Source organism: Bubalus kerabau, chromosome 1, assembly GCF_029407905.1.
Source record: "Bubalus kerabau isolate K-KA32 ecotype Philippines breed swamp buffalo chromosome 1, PCC_UOA_SB_1v2, whole genome shotgun sequence".
In the NCBI taxonomy this organism is placed as follows: Eukaryota; Metazoa; Chordata; class Mammalia; order Artiodactyla; family Bovidae; genus Bubalus; species Bubalus kerabau.
Window position 1 is genome coordinate 172,169,800 of NC_073624.1, and position 18,738 is coordinate 172,188,537.

Here is an 18,738-nt window from a genome sequence, read left to right on the forward strand (position 1 = left end):
CTTCCCAGCACCCTTCAGTCTCCGTAACTTCAGGCAGTGCTGCCCAATCTATGGGACTTTGTTGTAACAGCCTGAAATAAGATACCCACCCCCAAAACAACCAAAGGAAAACAAACACAATAAAGAAAATAATGGCTGTGATGTAGTGATTTATAATAAGAAACAGAAGTTTGGTCTTCCTCCTGTTCCTAACTCAGAGTTCCTACACACTTGGAATTTCCTAACTGGACAGGCGTAGAGGTGGGGATTTTTTTTTTTTTTTCTAATTTATTTTAATTGGAGGCTAATTACTTTACAATATTGTGGTGGTTTTTGCCATACATTGACATGAATCAGCCATGGGTGTACATGTGTTCCCCTCCTGACCCTCCCCCCGACCTCCCTCCCCATCCCAACCCTCAGGGTCATCCCAGTGCACCAGCCCTGAGCACCCTGTCTCATGCATTGAACCTGGACTGGCACTCTGTTTCACATATCATTACATAACATATATTAATACATATTTCAATGCTATTCTCTCAAATCATCCCACCCTCGCCCTCTCCCACAGAGTCCAAAAGTCTGTTTACATCTGTGTCTCTTTTGCTGTCTCGCATATAGGGTCATCGTTACCATCTTTCTAAATTCTATATATATGTGGTAGTATACTGTATTGATGTTTTTCTTTCTGACTTACTTCACTCTGTATAAAAGGCTCCAGTTACATCCACCTCATTAGAACTGATTCAAATGCATTCTTTTAAATAGCTGTAATATTCCATTATGAACCACAGCTTTCTTATCCATTTGTCTGCTGATGGACATCTATTTAGGTTGCTTCCATGTCCTGGCTACTGTAAACAGTGCTGCAATGAACACTGGGGTACATGTGTCTCTTTCAGTTATGGTTTCCTCGGTGTGTATGCCCAGCAGTGGGATTGCTGGGTCATATGGCAGTTCTATTTCCACTTTTTTAAAGGAATCTCCACACTATTCTCCATAGTAGCTGTACCAGTTTTCATTCCCACCAACAGTGTAAGAGGGTTCCCTTTTCTCCGCACCCTCTCCAGCATTTATTGTTTGTAGACTTTTTGATAGCAGCCATTATGACTGGCATGCGATGGTACCTCATTGTGGTTTTGATTTGCATTTCTCTGATAATGAGTGATGTTGAGCATCTTTTCATGTGTTTGTTAGCCATCTGCATGTTTTCTTTGGAGAAATGTCTGTTTAGTTCTTTGGCCCATTTTTTGATTGGGTCATTTACTTTTCTGGAATTGAGCTGCAGGAGCTGCTTGAATATTTTTGAGATTAATTCTTAGTCACCTGCTTCATTTGCTATTATTTTCTCCCATTCTGAAGGCTGTCTTTTCACCTTGCTTATAGTTCCCTTCATTGTGCAAAAGTTTTTAAGTTGAATTAGGTCCCATTTGTTTATTTTTCCTTTTATTTCCATTACTCTGGGAGGTAGGTCATAGAGGATCCTGCTGTGATTTATGTCGGAGAGTGTTTTGCCTATGTTCTCCTCTAGGAGTTTTATAGTTTCTGGTCTTACATTTAGATCTTTAATCCATTTTGAGTTTATTTTTGTGTATGGTGTTAGAAAGTGTTCTAGTTTCATTCTTTTACAAGTGGTTGACCAGTTTCCCCAGCACCGCTTGTTAAAGAGATTGTCTTTTCTCCATTGTATATTCTTGCCTCCTTTGTCAAAGATAAAGTGTCCATAGGTGCGTGGGTTTATCTCTGGGCTTTCTATTTTGTTCCATTGATCTATATTTCTGTCTTTGTGCCAGTACCATACTGTCTTGATGACTGTGGCTTTGTAGTATAGCCTGAAGTCAGGCAGGTTGATTCCTCCAGTTCCATTCTTCTTTCTCAAGATTGCTTTGGCTATTCAAGGTTTTTTGTATTTCCATACAAATTGTGAAATTATTTGTTCTAGTTCTCTGAAAAATACCATTGGTGGCTTGATAGGGATTGCATTGAATCTATAGATTGCTTTGGGTAGTATACTCATTTTCACTATATTGATTCTTCTGATCCATGAACATGGTATATTTCTCCATCTATTTGTGTCATTTTTTTTTTTCTTTCATCAGTGTTTTATAGTTTTTATATATAGGTCTTTTTTTTCTTTAGGTAGATTTGGATTTTACATTAATGATGTGATTTTTTTTCTGAAAGCCCCTAAGGATGTGGTGATTCTTCCATAAGCCAGGGTAACCAACCACAGGATTAGAAGTTTGAGAACCTCTGACTGTCAGGAAGGAGAGAAGGGCTGGAGATTTAATTCAATCACCAATGGTCAATGATGTAATCAGTGTGTCTGTATAATGAAAGCTCCATAAAAACCCAAGAGAATAGGGTTCAGAGAGCTTTCCCGTTGGTGAGCACACTATCAGGGGAGAGTGGCAAGCTCGACCTGGGCCCTTCCCACCTGCCTGGCCTACACATCTCTTCCATCTGGCTGTTTCTAAGTTATATCCTTTTATAATACACTGCTAACATAATAAGTAACATCCTTCTCTGAGTTCTATGAACCACTTTAGCAAATTAATCAAATCCAAGGAAAGAATCACTGGAACCTCTAATTTATAGCATATTGGTCAGAAGCACAGGTGACAACCTGGACTTGCAGCTGATATCTGAAGTGGTGAGAGGCAGCTTTGTGGGAGTAAGCCCTTAACCTACGGGATCTGATGCTATCTCTGGGAAGATGGGATCAGAATTGAGTTAAACTATAGGACACTCCAGACCACCTGACCTGCCTCTTGAGAAATTTGTATGCAGGTCAGGAAACAACAGTTAGAACTGGACATGGAACAATAGACTGGTTCCAAATAGGAAAAGGAGTACGTCAAAGCTGTATATTGTCACTCTGCTTATTTAACTTATATGCAGAGTACATCATGAGAAATGCTGGGCTGGAAGAAGCACAAGATGGAATCAAGATTGCCAGGAGAAATATCAATAACCTCAGATATGCAGATGACACCACCCTTATGGCAGAAAGTGAAGAAGAACTAAAGAGCCTCTTGATGAAGGTGAGCGAGGAGAGTGAAAAAAAACTGGTTTAAAACTCAGCATTCAAAAAACTAAGATCATGGCATCCAGTCCCTTCACTTCATGGCAAATAGATGGGGAAACAGTGGAAACAGTGTCAGACTTTATTTTTGGGGGCTCCAAAATCACTGCAGATGGTGACTGCAGCCATGAAATTAAAAGACGCTTACTCCTTGGAAGGAAAGTTATGACCAACCTAGAGAGCATATTCAAAAGCAGAGACATTACTTTGCCAACAAAGGTCCGTCTAGTCAAGGCTATGGTTTTTCCTGTGGTCATGTATGGATGTGAGAGTTGGACTGTGAAGAAAGCTGAGCACCGAAGAATTGATGCTTTTGAACTGTGGTGTTGGAGAAGACTCTTGAGAGTCCCTTGGACTGCAAGGAGATCCAACCAGTCCATTCTGAAGGAGATCAGCCCTGGGATTTCTTTGGAAGGAATGATGCTAAAGCTGAAACTCCAGTACTTTGGCCACCTCATGCAAAGAGTTGATTCATTGGAAAAGACTCTGATGCTGGGAGGGATTGGGGGCAGGAGGAGAAGGGGAAGACAGAGGATGAGATGGCTGGATGGCATCACTGATTCAATGGACGTGCGTCTGAGTGAACTCCGGAGTTGGTGATGGACAGGGAGGCCTGGTGTGCTGCGACTCATGGGGTTGCAAAGAGTCGGACACGACTGAGCGACTGATCTGAACTGAACTGATAGGACACTCATCTGGTGTCTCAGAGAATTTCTTTTTGTGGGAGAGAAAATACCCACACGTTAGAACTGGGTACAGAATGAGCAGGAATTACGCAAGTGAAGGACAGTGATCTGTTAGACACAGGAATGCAGGCAGATTCTTTACTAACTGAGCTATGAGGGAAGCCTCAGGAAACAACAGTGGGCCCTATAATTGCCCCAGCTTACTGCCTGAAGTTTACATGAAGGGGAAACTGAGGCAGAGCCAAGCAGATCCTGAGTAGAGGAAACAAGAGCTGATGTCCTGAGAGACAAAGGCAGTCTTTGTCTATGGAACAGAAAATCAGAGAAGAGAAAGCTGTGCAGAGAGAGGGCCCCCTCCAGAGCACCAATTGGTACATGCATACAGGAGAGCCATCTGAAAGGGCCAGAGGAGACAGGGCCACAGGAGCACAAGGGCTGCAATAATGTCTGTCTACAGGCAGATTGGGCACTTTCATAATTCATAGGCATCAGGTAGAGTGCTCAGGAAAACTTACTTCAGCAGACAAAGACAGTCAGCCTTGGACTGAGCACTGCCTTGGCCCCACCTAACAAATCACACAAGGCAGATCCAAAAGGATCCAGCTGCTTCCAAGTAACTCACTGTATTCCTCAAGAAGACATGCAGAAACACAAAATACTCACCTAAATTCACACTGTCAGGCATTCAGCCAAGACTGTCAAGACATGCAAGGAGTCAGAAAACACACAACCTATAACATGTAGAATAATCTGTCAGTTGAAACCAACTCAGACTTGACACAGATGTTAGAACTGAGAGAGAAGGACATTCACACAAGCAATAGAACTGTATTCCATGTGTTCAAGAAGTTAAGACGAGATCTGCTGCTGCTACTGCTAAGTCGCTTCAGTCGTGTCTGACTCTGTGCGACCCCATAGACGGCAGCCCACTAGGCTCCTCTGTCCCTGGGATTCTTCAGGCAAGAATACTGGAGTGGGTTGCCATTTCCTTCTCCAATGCATGAAAGTGAAAAGTGAAAGTGAAGTCGCTCTATCGTGCCCGACTCTTAGTGACCCTATGGACTGGGGCCTACTGGGCTCCTCTCTAGAACATATCAAAAAGATTCAAGTAGGGTGGCTTCCACAGTGGTCTAGTGGTTAAGAACCTACCCGCCAATGCAGCAGACATGGGTTTTATCCCAATACAGGAAGCTCCCATATGCTGCAGAGCAACTAAACTATGCATCACAACTCCTGAGCCAGCCCTCTCGAGCCTGTGAGCCACAACAAGAGAAGCCACCACACCAAAACAAAGAGTAGCTCCCGCTCCACGCAACCAAAGAAAGCTCACATCCAGTGACAGCCCAGTGCAGTCAAAAACTAAAAAGTAAACAAATAAATCATTTTTAAGAAAAATGATTCAAGTAGAACTTCTAGGGATAAACAATACAATGGATAGGATTGATAGCAAATTAGATTCTATAGAAAAAAAGGATAGTGAACGTAAAAGCATAGCAATAGAAACTATGCAAAATGAAATGCACAGAAAACAAGAATTTTTAAATTTAAAAGGATTATTAGTAAGCCGCAGTACAACTTCAGTTGTGCTCAGTTCTCAGTCATGTCTGACTCTTTGTGAACCCATGGACTGTAGCCCACCAGGCTCCTCTGTCCATAGCATCTCCCAGGCAAGAAAACTGGAGTGGGTTGCCATTTCCTTCTCCAGGGGATCTTCCTGACCCAGGGAGTAAACCTGCATCTCTTGCATCTCCTGCACTGCCAGGCTGATTCATCACAAGATTCTGCAAGATAATTACAGAAAAACGCCTACTTCTGCCTCACTGACTAGGTCAAAGACTTTGACTGTGTGGATCACAAAAAATGGTGGAAAATTCTTACAAAGATGGGAATACCAAACCACCTTAGCTGTCTTCTGAGAAATCTGTATGTATGTCAAGAAGCAACAGTTAGAACCGGACATGGAACAATGGAATGATTCAAAATTGGGAAAGGAGTACGTCAAGGCTGTATATTGTCACCCTGCTTTTTTAACGTATATGCAGAGTACATCATGAGGAATGCCAGGCTGGATGACTCACAAACTGGAATCAAGATTGCCAGGAAAAATATCAATAACCTTTGATATGCAGAAAGTAAAAAGGAACTAAAGAACCTCTTGATGAAGGTGAAAGAGGAGAGTGAAAAAGCTGGCTTAAAACTCAACATTCAAAAACCTAAGATCATGGCATCTGGTCCCATCACTTCATGGCAAATAGATGGGGAAACAATGGAAACAGTGACAGACTTTATTTTCTTGGGCTCCAAAATCACTGCAGAGAGTGACTGCAGCCATGAAATTAAAAGACGCTTGCTCCTTGGAAGAAAAGCTATGACAAACCTAGACAGCATATTAAAAAGCAGACATCATTTTGCCAACAAAGATCCATATAGTCAAAGGTGTAGTTTCTCCAGTAGTCAAGTATGGGTGTGAGTGTTGGACCATAAAGAAGGCTGAGCGCAGAAGAATTGATGCTTTTGAATTGATGCTGCTGGAGAAGATTCTTCAGAGTCCCTTGGACTGCAAGGAGATCAAATCATCAATCCTAAAAGAAATCAACCCTGAATATTCATTGGAAGGACTGATGCTGAAGCTGAAGCTCCAATACTGTGGCCACCTTATGCGAAGGGCCAACTCATTGGAAAAGACCCTGATGCTGGAAAAGATTGATGGCAGGAGGAGAAAGGGATGACAGAGGTTGAGATGGTTGGATGGCATCACTGACTCAATGGACGTGAGTCTGAGAAAACTCCAGGAGATAGTGAAGGACAGGGAAGCCTGGCATGTTGCAGTCCATGGGATTGCAAAGAGTTGGACATGACTGAGCGACTGAACAAGTGCAACTTCAAGTGCCTCGATTATTTGTAAGTCCCCAAATGAAGGGGGAAAGGAAAAATATTTCAAGAAATAATGCCTCACAAATTTCAAACTTAATGAAAAATATTAAAAGTGTTAGTTGCTAAGTTGTGTCCAACTCTTTTGTGAACCCATGGATTGTACAGCCCACCAGGCTCCTCTGTCCATGGAATTCTCCAGGCAAGAATACTGGAGTGAGTAGCCCTTGCATTCTGTAGGAGATCATCCTGACTCAGGGATCAAACCTGGGTTTCCTCCATTGTAGGCAGATTCTTTACCATCTGAGCCACCAGGGAAGCCCCATTAACTCAAGAAGCTCAATTAACTGCAAGATAAGGAACATAAAGACAAGTGCACCAAAAAATATGATTACTCAAAAACCATTGATAAAAAGGAAATAATAAAAAGTACCCAAAGTTTATGTTTGCAGGAATTGACGAGCTGATCCTAAAATTCATTAAAAAATATAAGAGACTCAGGATGGTCAAAACAATCAAGTTGGCGGATTTATACTTACAGTTTCAAAACTTAATACAAAGCTACAATTGTCAAAACAGTGTAGTAATGGCATAATGGCAGACATCTGGACGAATGGAAGAGAATGAAAGTCAGAAATAAATCTATACATTTAATGGAAATTCATTTCTGGCAAAAGAGTTCCAAGACAATGTTATAAGGGAAAATATTCTTTTCAACAAATGATGCAGGTACTTTTCCCCAGCCCATGGCTTTTCATCCTCAACACTTGATTTTTCAGAGCAAACGGTTTTAAGTCTGAGGTCCACTTTACCAATTTTTCGTTTTAGGGTGAAGTCTAAGTAGTCTTTTCCTAGCCCTTGATCCTGAGGATTTCTTCCCAAGTTTTCCCTAAAAGTTTGATAGGTTCATATTTTACATTTAAGTATGTAATCCATTCCGAGGTAATTTTCATACAAGGTTGAAGTTCCTATTTTTGGTTTCTTTTTTTAATTAGTAAATTTTAATTGGAGGATACATACTTTACAATATTGTGATGGTTTTTATACCTCAACGTGAATCAGCTATGGGTGCACATGTTTCCCATCCTGAACCCCCCCTCCCTCCCCTTGGGTTGTCCCAGAGCCCCGGCTTTGGCTGCCCTGCTTCATGCATCAAACTTGCACTGGTCATCTATTTCACATATGGTAATATACATGTTTCAATGCTGTTTTCTCAAATCATCCCACCCTCGCCTTTCCCCACAGAGTCCAGAAGTGTTCTTTACACCTGTGTCTCTTTTGCTGCCTGCATATAGGATCATCATTACTGTGTTTCTAAATTCCATATATAGGTGTTAATATTGGTGTTTCTCTTTCTGACTGACTTTACTCTGTATAATAGGTTCTAGGTTCATCCACCTCATCAGTACTGACTCAAATGCGTTCCTTTTTATAGCTGAGTAGTATTCTATTGTGTGTATGTACCACAACTTCCTTATCCATTCATCTGCCGATGGACATCTAGGTTGCGTCCATGTCCCAGCTATCGTAAACAGTGCTGCAATGAACATTAGGGTACGTCTTTCTCTTTCAATTCTGGTTTCCTTGGTGTGTTCATATTTTTTCCTGCTGCTGCTGCTGCTAAGTTGCTTCAGTCGTGTCTGACTCTGTGCGACCCCATAGACGGCAGCCCACGAGGCTCCCCCGTCCCTGGGATTCTCCAGGCAAGAACACTGGAGTGGGTTGCCATTTCCGTCTCCAATGCATGAAAGTGAAAAGTGAAAGTGAAGTCGCTCAGTCGTGCCTACAATTGTTCAAATTACGCCAGCACTATTTGAAATTCCATCCTTGAATCTGAAATTCTGTGTTTCCTCTATTTGTTTTTGGATTTTTGTGAAAAATCAGATGGATTTATTTGTACTGAAGCTATCTAGGGGCCCACCAGGAATCAGGAACAAAGACCAAATATATATGTTTCTTATTATGCCACAGTGCCGTTAACCACCCCCTGTGCCCATGGGGTACCTCCAAATCTTCCCAGGTTCTTCCCCATCCCATTTACCTCTCAAGGGGGCTCCAAGGGAACTGTCTATCTGCCACAAGACTTTCCAGCCCCAAATTCTGCCTGACCTGAGACCAATGCTGGGCTGGTAATCCTCCAACCCAGCACCGGCTATCACTGCCGTGACCCCTGCCCTGCCTGAATCCTCACACCCAAATGTGCACTTACGGTCCACACGGAGCTCTGCCTTTGTAGAGGACACACCCACGCTGTTCTCGGCCAGGCAGCGGTAGACACCCATGTCTGCCGGCACCACAGCCGTGATGATGAGCTGGTGGCCACCCTGTTGGTCCTCACTGATCATGTAGTGGTCATCCTCCTCCAGCATCCTCCCATCCTTGAACCACCGCACAGTGGGCACAGGCTGGCCTGTCACCACACAGTCAAAGCTCACAGGGTACCCATCCAGCACCTCCTGATTCTGTAGCTCGGTCAGGAACACCGGGGCTAGAAGAGAGGGGCAGGGCACACAGCACGTCAGCCCTGGGTTCCCCTCAGCTACCCCAGCTGCCAGAAGTTCAACGCTGCACGGCACCCATTCATGTGAGCGCTCACAGACTGGTGGCCAAACAGAATTCTGTCTCTGTCAACTGAGCTATCCCCTCCTCCCCATGCTCTAGAAGAATCCTCTCTTTGCCAGCCTGGTTCCCAAGCTCCCGTGAGGTCAGAGAGATAGCAGACAAGAAATGGGGAGGAAGGGGAGGTAAAGGGAAGACCAAGGCTGGCAGTCTGGGATTGGAAGCACACAAGCAGCTCAGAATTAAAGAGGAAGAATGATGCTGTGGGTTGTTTACGACACCCCCTTTAGGGTATAATTATGATGGTAATCATTATGACGGTAATATGATGGTAATGATGTTCCCTGTTAGGGAGACAGAAGTAAACAGCGAAATGACTTTTCAATTAACTTTAGTTGCTGGAGTGGGAAATGGGGTTCAGACTGGACTATGTGCGACCCTACCTTTTACACAGATTACATCTCAAACCCTCATGGGGGAAAAAATAAATCCCTCAACTCTAGGAAGTCAGTATTCCCGAACATATTTCATAGAATAGGACTCTGAGGCTCAAAGAGGCAGAGCTGGAATTTAAACTGAGCTTTGTCTCACCCCAAAGTCAGGGCTCTTTCCAGCTCAGTGGGCCGCATCTGTGCACAACCAGAAGCTAAAGCCCAGCCACCTCCCTGAGTCTTCAGCTGACGCTGGATCGCCAGCCTGGCTTTGCTCGTCCTCCCTGCGTACAGCTTGCAGACTCACCAGCCTCTGCCGCGAGCACTGGCTCCAGCGGGGCTGAAGGGGCGGGTGCCACCTTGCCAATGCGCATCTCCACCCTGCGTGGTCCCAGCTCGGACAGGCTGACGTCCACACGGATGCCCAACACGCCAAACATTTCCTGGAAGCGGCTGGCTGCCCGGCGGGCCTCTGCCAGCGTCTCAAAGCAGATGCAGATGGAGTGCTCATCTTCGCGGTACGTCTGCCAGTCCCCAGGCTCCTCAGGCTCTGCCTTGCCCTCGTCAGCGCTGAAGAAGATCTCCTCGTCCGAGACCTCCTCTGGGCCTTTGGTGCGGAAGAGGCGGTGCAGCCGCCGGGCGGCCCGGCGGAAGGTGTCATCCAGCTCACCCCCGGAGGAGCTCTCGTTCTCACTCTCCGTGCCACTGACCACCACGTTGGCACTGTGGGCCACGTGGCCAAACTTGTTGCTCACCTGACAGGTGTAACGGCCAGCGTCGGCCCGCCCCAGGCTAGTGACCAGCAGAGAACAGGTGCCGTCCGCAAGCTGGTCAATGTGGTGGTGCCGGCTGTCCGTCAGTTCCACACCATCCTTCAGCCAGCGGGCGCGCACATCTGTCTTGCTGGACACGACACACTCCAGATGCAGGACGTCTCCCACCTGTGCCACGGTGTCCCCAAACGTGCAGCGGAGCACGGGCCCCTCCTGCTGCTGCATCTTCTTCCGGACCTTATAACCCTTGAAGGCCGCCTGGATCTTCACTGCGGCCTGATCCAAGGTCGGGTCACCCAGGTCCCCAGCGCTCAGGTCTCCTGGTGGTGGGTGTACTGCAGGTGGCTTCTCCTGCTGCTTCTCCTGTGGCTTCCCAGAGGGGGCTGCTGGGGCCCCAACCTGTGTGCACAGGTAAAGTAGGGTACCTGAGGCCCAGGGCAGGCAAAGGATGTGGCAGAGACATACACAGGGCAGGGGGAAGCAGAGCCTGGGTCTCCCGCCCCAGCTCCACGCCTTGCTCCAGCATGCCTCCTGCCTGCTGCCTGCTGTCAACTGCACTCCCTTCACTGAGGCCAACCGCCCGAGGGCTTCTGCTGCTGCCAAAAAGCAAGTCTACCCTGCTTTCTACCTGAAGTCTACCTGAAGTCTACAAGTCTACCTGAAACTGCTTTCCCCAGAGGGGGACAGAGCTGTGAGGAATACCACAGAAAGACTGGTTCCAGCTCTTCAGGAAAAGCGTTTTAACAGCCACATGGATGGATGGATGGGTAGGTGAATCGTAGCTGGGTTGGCAGCTGGATGACCAATAGATGGGCAGATGGTAGATGGGAAAATGACTGGATAAATGAGTGCTGGATGGACCGAAAGTCAGACAGTGGATAGATGATGTGTGGATGCATGATGGAGTGGCAAAAATCTAAGAAATGTGGGCCTCTCCTTGCAGGTCAAGCAGGAGACTCACCTTGCTGGCCAGTGGCGAGGGGCTGGGCCTCCCAGCCTTCTTGAGGTAGGTAACCAGCGAAGGGGTGCCTGCACGGGACTCGTCGTCAGAGCTGGTGTGCGAGAGGTCGGCCTCGCCCGTGCGCGCCAGCTCGTCAGCCGTGGAGTACTCCTCTGAGAGGTCAGGCACAGCCTCCTCGGCCTCCTGCCGCGGGCCCTGCGGGCGGCCGTCCTCCTCGGGCAGCTCGCTGATGGAGTCCAGCGTGGGCTCGCGGCTCATGCGGCGCTTCCGGGCCAGCGCCTCCCACAGCAGGTGCAGGTCGCCCTCCTGGGCTGCCTCAGGGGGCAGGCTGGGCTGAGCAGGGACCTCCTCCCCGGATTCTGGGGTCAGCACCACTGAGGAGGGCAGGAGAGTGGTCAGTTAGACAAGCACAGCGACCCCAGGCTGGCCTTGGCTACTGACCACAGTTCCCTTTAGAGGCCTCTGCTGCCTGCCTACTCCAGTACTCTTGCTTGGAAAATCCCATGGACGGAGGAGCCTGGTGGGCTGCAGTCCATGGGGTCGCGAAGAGTCGGATACGACTGAGTGACTTCACTTTCACTTTTCACTTTCATGCATCGGAGAAGGAAATGGTAACCCACTCTAGTGTTCTTGCCTGGAGAATCCCAGGGACAGGGGAGCCTGGTGGGCTGCCATCTATGGGGTCGCACAGAGGCAGACAGGACTGAAGCGACTTAGCAGCAGCAATAGCTGCCTGCCTGGGCCCCGAGAGCTCTGATGCACAATCTTGACAAGGTTTTAGGGGCTCTGAACGGCCCTCTCTAGGCCTCATTCTCCCTCCTGCACAAGAGCCGGTGAACACAGGAAACCCCAGGCCAGGGGCAGAGCAGGTGCAGGGGGCTCAGACAGCAGGCAAGCAAGGATTCAAAGAGCTAGCAGTGGGCACCAAGGAGGGGCATCGACCAGGGGACAACGTGACCTCAGGTGTCAGTGATATGGGTCTGACAGGAGGCTGAACTACACCGATTGGTGCATCTCCTGACCCCAGGCCTCAGTCCTTAATGTGAGGGATGTACATCCAGCAGTTTCTCAAGAGAGGACCAGTGAGGAAGCAGGTTGGCCCACTCCACACCCCAGGCCTCCTTCCTCCCCTCTGCACAGCGGGCCCCGGGAGACATACCCTGGAAAGCAGCAGCTGACCCAGAGGCTGAGTCCCGTGCAGGGGCACAGCGGTACTCGCCCTGGTCCTCCGTGGAGAAGCCCCGGATCAGCAGCATCTGCCGCTGGCCCTGGCGGAGCAGCTGGAAGCGCCCGCTCGGCTGGACGCGCTCCGTCCCCTTCAGCCAGACGACCTCACCCGCCTCGGCCACCTCGCACTCCAGACACACGTCCTCCCCGGCCGCCACCTGCCGGCTCTCGGGGGCGGGGGCCGCAGGCGTGGGCTCCAGGGGCTCTTCTGGGAACAGGGATCAGGGTCAGCAAGGGTGCGGGTGGGGACCCTCAGCTGAGAGAGGCTTTGAGGGCTGCAAGCTGGACCCCGCCCTCGCCACCCAAGACTAAGGCAGCCACTCACCGAGCTTCACCGTCTGGGGCAGGTACACGGGCTCCCCAGCGCCCGCCGGGCCCACTGCAGCCACGCGGAAGCGGTAGGTCTCCCCGGGGGCCAGGCCAGCCACCACACACTCGGGCCCGGGCACCAGACCGTGGCACAGCTGCCACTCTCCCGAGGCTGCTGCCTTCATCTCTACCCGGTAGCCACGGAGACCCCCTCCGCCATCGCTCGTGGGGGCCACCCAGGACAACGTCACGGAGCTGCCGCTGCGCCCCACCACCTCTGCGTCCTCTGGGGGGTCGGGGAGGCCTGTGGGGCGGGGAGGAGGCGGTCAGTGCAGCAGCGGGCAGCCTGCACCCGCAGACCTGCCCACGCTGGTGTCTGCTCCCCTGAGTCCTGTGAGCAGCTGTGCCCCTCAGCCCCGTCTTTCTGTGGGGCTGACAAAGGTGCACTGGAGTCTCAGGAAGAGTGTGTGCCCCGAGCCCACTCCACGTGTGGGGCCACGGACAGCCCCCAACAGCTTCTGAAGCGGAAATGCCTCATCCCCCCACCCACCTCCCCCAGAGCCCTGGACCCGAGCTGGGGCAAGCAGGCCCAAGACACCCACCCAGCACAGTGAGACTCGCGGAGGCAACAGCATCGCGAGCAGCAAAGGTGACCTCGCCGGCGTGGTGCGGCTGGGCCCGGTGCAGCAGCAGGGCGTGGTGGCTGCCGTCGGCGGTGACGGTCCAGTCCGCGTCATCGGGCTGCACGGAGGCTCCATTTAGGTACCAGGTCGCCTCGCCCACGGGCACCGTCTCACTAAGGGTGCAGCTGAAGCTGGCCTGCCCCCCAGCGTGCACGGTCACATCCTGGGGCGCCTCCAAGACCTCCAGACGCCAGCCTGTGGGGCGGGGTAGGGTGGCAGTGTGAGCACAGGGCTGGGGGGGGGGTCCTGGGGGCACTCAGAGACACCCATGCCACCCCTGTCCCACAGCCCCAGAGCAGAGGAGGGCACCTAGCCTCCCGCTCCTCCCACCTCTGGGAGCAGCCTCAGATCAACGTCCCCAGCATGACCACCCCGCGCTCTCCTGTCTCAGAGATCACTGCCCTTCCCAGAGGCCACAGCTCCCCCAGCTCCGTCCACCCCCCACCAAGCAGCCAGGTGCCCCGTGGAGGAGTCCCTATGACCCCTGCTGCCCCAGCCCTTGCCTATGACCCCCAGCCAAATATCCAATGGGGGGGGTCTCAAGAACCTAGGCCCTCTCCTGTGACCCCAGACCCCATAACCCCACAAGGTGACATCTCCTGGGAGGGCTCTGAGAGGCTCATGTGCCCTGTGTCCCCAGCCTCATCACCAACCCTGCGCCCGAGCAGCGGGGGATCTGGTGAGAGAGGTGAAGAGCCCCGAGTCCTCACACAGGGGCTCTGGCCCACCCCGTCCCACCTCGCTGCAGCGTGCAGTATTTAGGGGGACAGGTCTGAGAGAGACGCACTGCTGTGGTCCCAGCATCAGCCCCAGCACCCCTGATGCGGGTTATCCCGTGAGAGGGGTCTCAGACCAGCCCCCTCCTCCCCTACCTTCCCGCACTCCCACAGGGGGACATCAGCTGGGGGACCACAGAGAACCGCCCCCTCCTGAGCCCACAAGTCTGACCTCTGACGGTGAGGAAGGCAGACGTCACCATGTCCCCTGCCAGGAAGGTCACACGGCAGCTGTCCTGTGGCCGCAGGTTTTTGAGCAGCAGGAGGTGCCGCAGGCCGTTCTCGAAGTAGACCACCTCGGCATTGTCAGAGGTGCGCACGGGCTCATCGTCCAGCAGCCAGGTGTGGGCGGCCACCTCCGGCTGGGACAGGACGCACTCGAACAGCGCCTCGCCGCCCTCGGGCGCCTCCACGTTTTCCAGGCCCCTCACCACCGTGTTCTTGGCTGCAGAAAGACAGTGGGTCAAGGTGTGCTCAGGGCTTTTCCTACCCAGCACCCCAAGAGTCGTGTGGGAGAGCCCCCCTCAGGACGAAGGGCCTCAGAGGATGTGGCCGGGGGAGGGTGTCTGGGTGTCCACCAGGAGGAGCCGCACAGGGACGCCCTAAGGCCCTGGCCATCCCCACACAGGGACGTCCTAAGGCCCTGACCATCCCCACACAGGGACGTCCTAAGGCCCTGGCCATCCCCACGCGGTCACCAGGCCTTGGTTAGGAAGGAGAGTACGATCCACCTAACAGGTAAGAAGCCTCAAAAATGTTCAGACTGAAAACTCACTCGAGGCTGTGGCCAGGCTCATACGCAGACAGAGGCTTCTGCCTCTCAGGTCTGCTGCAGCATGGGCCTCCAGAAAACTGTTCCCTTCCTTTCCTCCCCCAGCCAGGGCTAACAGACCCACTGGGCTGCTCCCCTCACTCACTCAGACCAGACATATCTCTGCCCTCATTCTCAGCCTGCTCCAGTTCTCCTGTACACAGAGGCCAGGAGTCAGTGACGAGAAGCTATGCATGTTCTGCGGAAGCCAGGGTGTCAGGCCTGGGCATGCCAGACCCCAGATTCAGCTCAGCACCTGGGCCCCAAGGGCTTGCCACCTCCGAGAGCCCATTCCCATGATGGGCCCCTGGTACCAACACCAGTGCCTTCAAGCTCTGGGGGGCTTCTTGGAGGAGGCAGATTTCTGAGGATGGGCATGACTGAGACAGGAAGGGGAGGTGTCCAGGAAGCAGAAGCACCTGGAGGGGACACTGCGGTGGGAATGAAGAGGGATGGGTAGGGGGCAGCAGGGAGCCAGGTCAGTGGAGCGAAGGACACAAAACAAGGTGAGGAGTGGAGTCGGGCAGAACGGAGCACAACGGCACCCAAGGCTGCACAGGATGCTGGGGAGGGACCTCCCCAGAGCAGAGGCCCCACAGTGCCCATCCACATCCTTCTCCTTGCTGCCCTCCTGGCCCAGGTCTGCTCACGTCATAGACCAGACTCTCCCATATCCCTGGCTCCTTTATTCCCTGAGTCAGAACTGACAGAACCAATAGGGACTTAAGGATGCATGTGTCCCACATCGCGCTGTGCTTGGATGGCTGCGCCCAGCCAGATCAAGGCTGCGGCTGCTCTCGGCAGCGATGAGACGGTTGGGGCGGGGGTGGGGGGAGGGGGAAGGCTGGGCCTACAGTCACTGCTGGAGCTCACCCTCCTTAACTCCTATTTCTACACAATCCCAGATCTTACAGGAGCAGTGGCGAGCCCCTGAGGCCTCCCTCCTGCCGTCTCCTGCATTTCCTTCTCTACTCCCCGCCTGGGGCCCAAAGGCTCTGCCCCAGATGTCCCCAAGCCCCTGCCCCAGCTGCCTCCTTCAGGCCAGCTCACACTGCAGCTCCTTCCCACAGCTCCCATCACATTCCTTCCCCTCCCACAGGAAAGCCACCAGTGGAGGGAGGGAGCTTCCTCTGTCCACTGTTGGGCCCCCAGGGGCCAAACAAAAAGTGTTTAACAATGTAGCTGTTGAAGTAGTCTGTGAGTGGAATCCGAGTGACCTCAGGGGGACCGTGGCCCAGACCAGGCCCCACCTGCTCTTCCTGTTTTGGAAGGCCCCTGACAACTGCCAGCTCTCACGGTGGTGACATTTCATTTCAGGTTTTCCCAGTCGAATGTGGCTTTGGCCAAATGACACCCCCTCCCCTGCAGGGCTGCTCCGCGTCCCCCATGGGGTATCCCTGCTGTGCTGCAAACGGGGAAGTGGGGCTCAGAGTGTCCTCTGAGTGACCAGCCCAGGAAGGGGCAGCGCTGGGGTCTGAATCCGGGACTCAGGGAGCTCAGCCCAGTGGCCCTCCTCTGCTCTAGGACCCAGCCCCGTCTATGGTCCCAAAGGCCCCAGACCTGCCAGCCTCAGCCTCCATCCCTCCCCGAGAGGGTGTTTGGGATGCAGATCCTTCGAGCGGCCTCTGCCCCGTGTTTCCCAGCTGTTCCATCATATTGCCTGGGGACGAGAAGGGGTCTGGGTGGGTGGGCTCAGGGCCTAGGATCTGCTTCCTGGGAGCCCCTCTTTTCTGCATCCTGTCACTGCCTGCCACTCCGCCAGCACAGCTTGGCGTGGGCCTCAGCGCAGCTGTCCTGGGCCCGGGGCTGCCCGCCAGGCGGCCTCACCTTGCACTTGCAGCAGGGCCACCACGCGGGTGCCCGCGGCCTCGCAAGAATAGATGCCGCTGTCACAGGGCAAGGCCGGCCTGAAAGACAGCCTGGCCACGGTCCAGTCCTGCTCTATGATGACACGGTGCCCGTCCGCACACACCGCATGCTCGTCCATCTTCCACGTGGCCTGCACGGGCCGTGAGTACTGGCAGAGGAGCTCGGCCGGGCCACCCTCCTCCACTGCCAGGTCCCGCATGGCACTGACCACTTCCACTGTGGGATCTGTCGGCCGACAGGCCAGGCACGTGTCAGCCGGAGCCGCGCGACTGCGGCCCACCCACCCTCTGCAGTCAGCGTCAGCGACTCAGAGGCAAGCAGAAGCAGGGCTGTGGGGCAAGGGGGACCCAGCACCGTGACCCAGGGCCCTCTGCGTGGGGCCAACCTTGCCCCCACGCCCCCCCGCTTGCTGCAGACTGCACTGTTGGTTCAGTCTCGATCTGCTGGGCCCCTCCTACCACTGGTCCCTCTGAGCCCCACTTCCTCTAGCCCGGGACACAAGGTGCCCCAACAGGACACAAAACCCACATCTGAAAGCCCTTGGGCCTGTTCAGCATCCAAAGCTCTGCTGGGCATGGGGCATCCCCAGTCCAACTCACCCCTTCTCCAGGGGCCTTGTCACCCGCCCCCTCGGGGAGCCCACCCCACCTCCACTTGCTGACATCCCATTCAACAAATGGGCTGCCCCGGGATCTGGGCAAGTGCCCACGCTTACTGTGCAAAAGCACAGAGGAGGCCAGTTGAGAAACTGGGCCCCACGTGGTTGAAACCACACTGGGCTCTCGTGCCAAGAATGCCCAATACCTCTACTGAGAGCGGGCTGAGGGAGTTTCCTGGAAGTCCGCTACCCTCTCCAATGGCTAGCTCTGTCCCAGAAGGGCACAAGACCCTGATCAAACCCACAGCAGCAGAAGCAGCTACAAGCAAGGACAGTGCAGGCCAAGCTGGGCTGGGAAGGCTGCCGTCACCTCCAGGCTGCTCTCTGGATGTGTGCCTGAGGAAGGGGCAGCCACAGAGTGGTAGCTGGGTGGGCAGCCAGGCCCAGGGCTCTGTGAGCAGGTGGGAACGGGGTCGGCCTCCAGCATCACTGCTGAGTCCGACCTTCTTTATCATCCACCAGCTAGGACTGCTGCCTGCCCACAGCGCCCACCCCTGGTACACATGGAAAGATGCCCCCTGCATCCTGGGGGTCAGTTCCCAAACCCCCACCCAGGAAGCCCGCAGGAAGCGTGCAGGGGCAGCAGAGCAGAAGTTCTAGCACAGGGCAGGGTTCCATCGGCTGGTACCTTTGACCAACAACTTGGCCCTGGAGACCAGGGACCCTGCTCGGTAGGTGATGGTGCCTGAGTCAGCCACCCCCAGGCCTGAGAGCGTGAGGGAGTGGACGGTCCCATCACGCACGGAGATGGCACTCTGGGGGCCGTCCTGCAGCAGGGTCCCATCCAGCCACCAGTGGGCCTCCGGCCCACCAGCACGGGACACCTCGCAGGAGAACGTGGCCACCTCCCCCGCAAAGACGTCCACATTCTGTAAGCCACGTACCAGGCACGGTGCTGCCTCTGTGCAAGAGGGCAAAAGGAGGGGAGATGGGGTGCCCTGGGTCTGCGGGGCCACACCAGGGTCTACCATTTGGGGCTAACCTGGGTCCACCATGCTGGAGGCAGCCTGGAGATGGGGTGTAGAGATCAACCCTGGCCAGCTGGCACCCCCTGCTCACG

At 52.9% G+C, this 18,738-nt stretch overlaps 1 protein-coding gene across 27 annotated transcripts in view; it reads right to left on the minus strand.

Annotated features, from left to right (window-relative positions):
• The window catches only part of OBSCN (obscurin, cytoskeletal calmodulin and titin-interacting RhoGEF), a 238,535-nt gene that overhangs the window by 40,105 nt on the left and 179,692 nt on the right, over positions 1 to 18,738 (minus strand). For 24 of the 27 annotated variants that reach the window (XM_055539448.1, XM_055539536.1, XM_055539504.1 and 21 more), the window contains 9 exons: positions 18,307 to 18,579; positions 16,979 to 17,245; positions 14,513 to 14,785; positions 13,484 to 13,759; positions 12,898 to 13,185; positions 12,505 to 12,780; positions 11,346 to 11,719; positions 9,919 to 10,783; positions 8,831 to 9,109 (listed from right to left, as the gene is read on the minus strand). In XM_055539448.1, coding sequence (XP_055395423.1) covers positions 8,831 to 9,109; positions 9,919 to 10,783; positions 11,346 to 11,719; positions 12,505 to 12,780; positions 12,898 to 13,185; positions 13,484 to 13,759; positions 14,513 to 14,785; positions 16,979 to 17,245; positions 18,307 to 18,579 — 3,171 coding nt within the window. The remainder of the gene's footprint in view (positions 1 to 8,830; positions 9,110 to 9,918; positions 10,784 to 11,345; positions 11,720 to 12,504; positions 12,781 to 12,897; positions 13,186 to 13,483; positions 13,760 to 14,512; positions 14,786 to 16,978; positions 17,246 to 18,306; positions 18,580 to 18,738) is intronic. The other 3 variants (XM_055539471.1, XM_055539566.1, XM_055539359.1) reach the window with 2 other exon arrangements.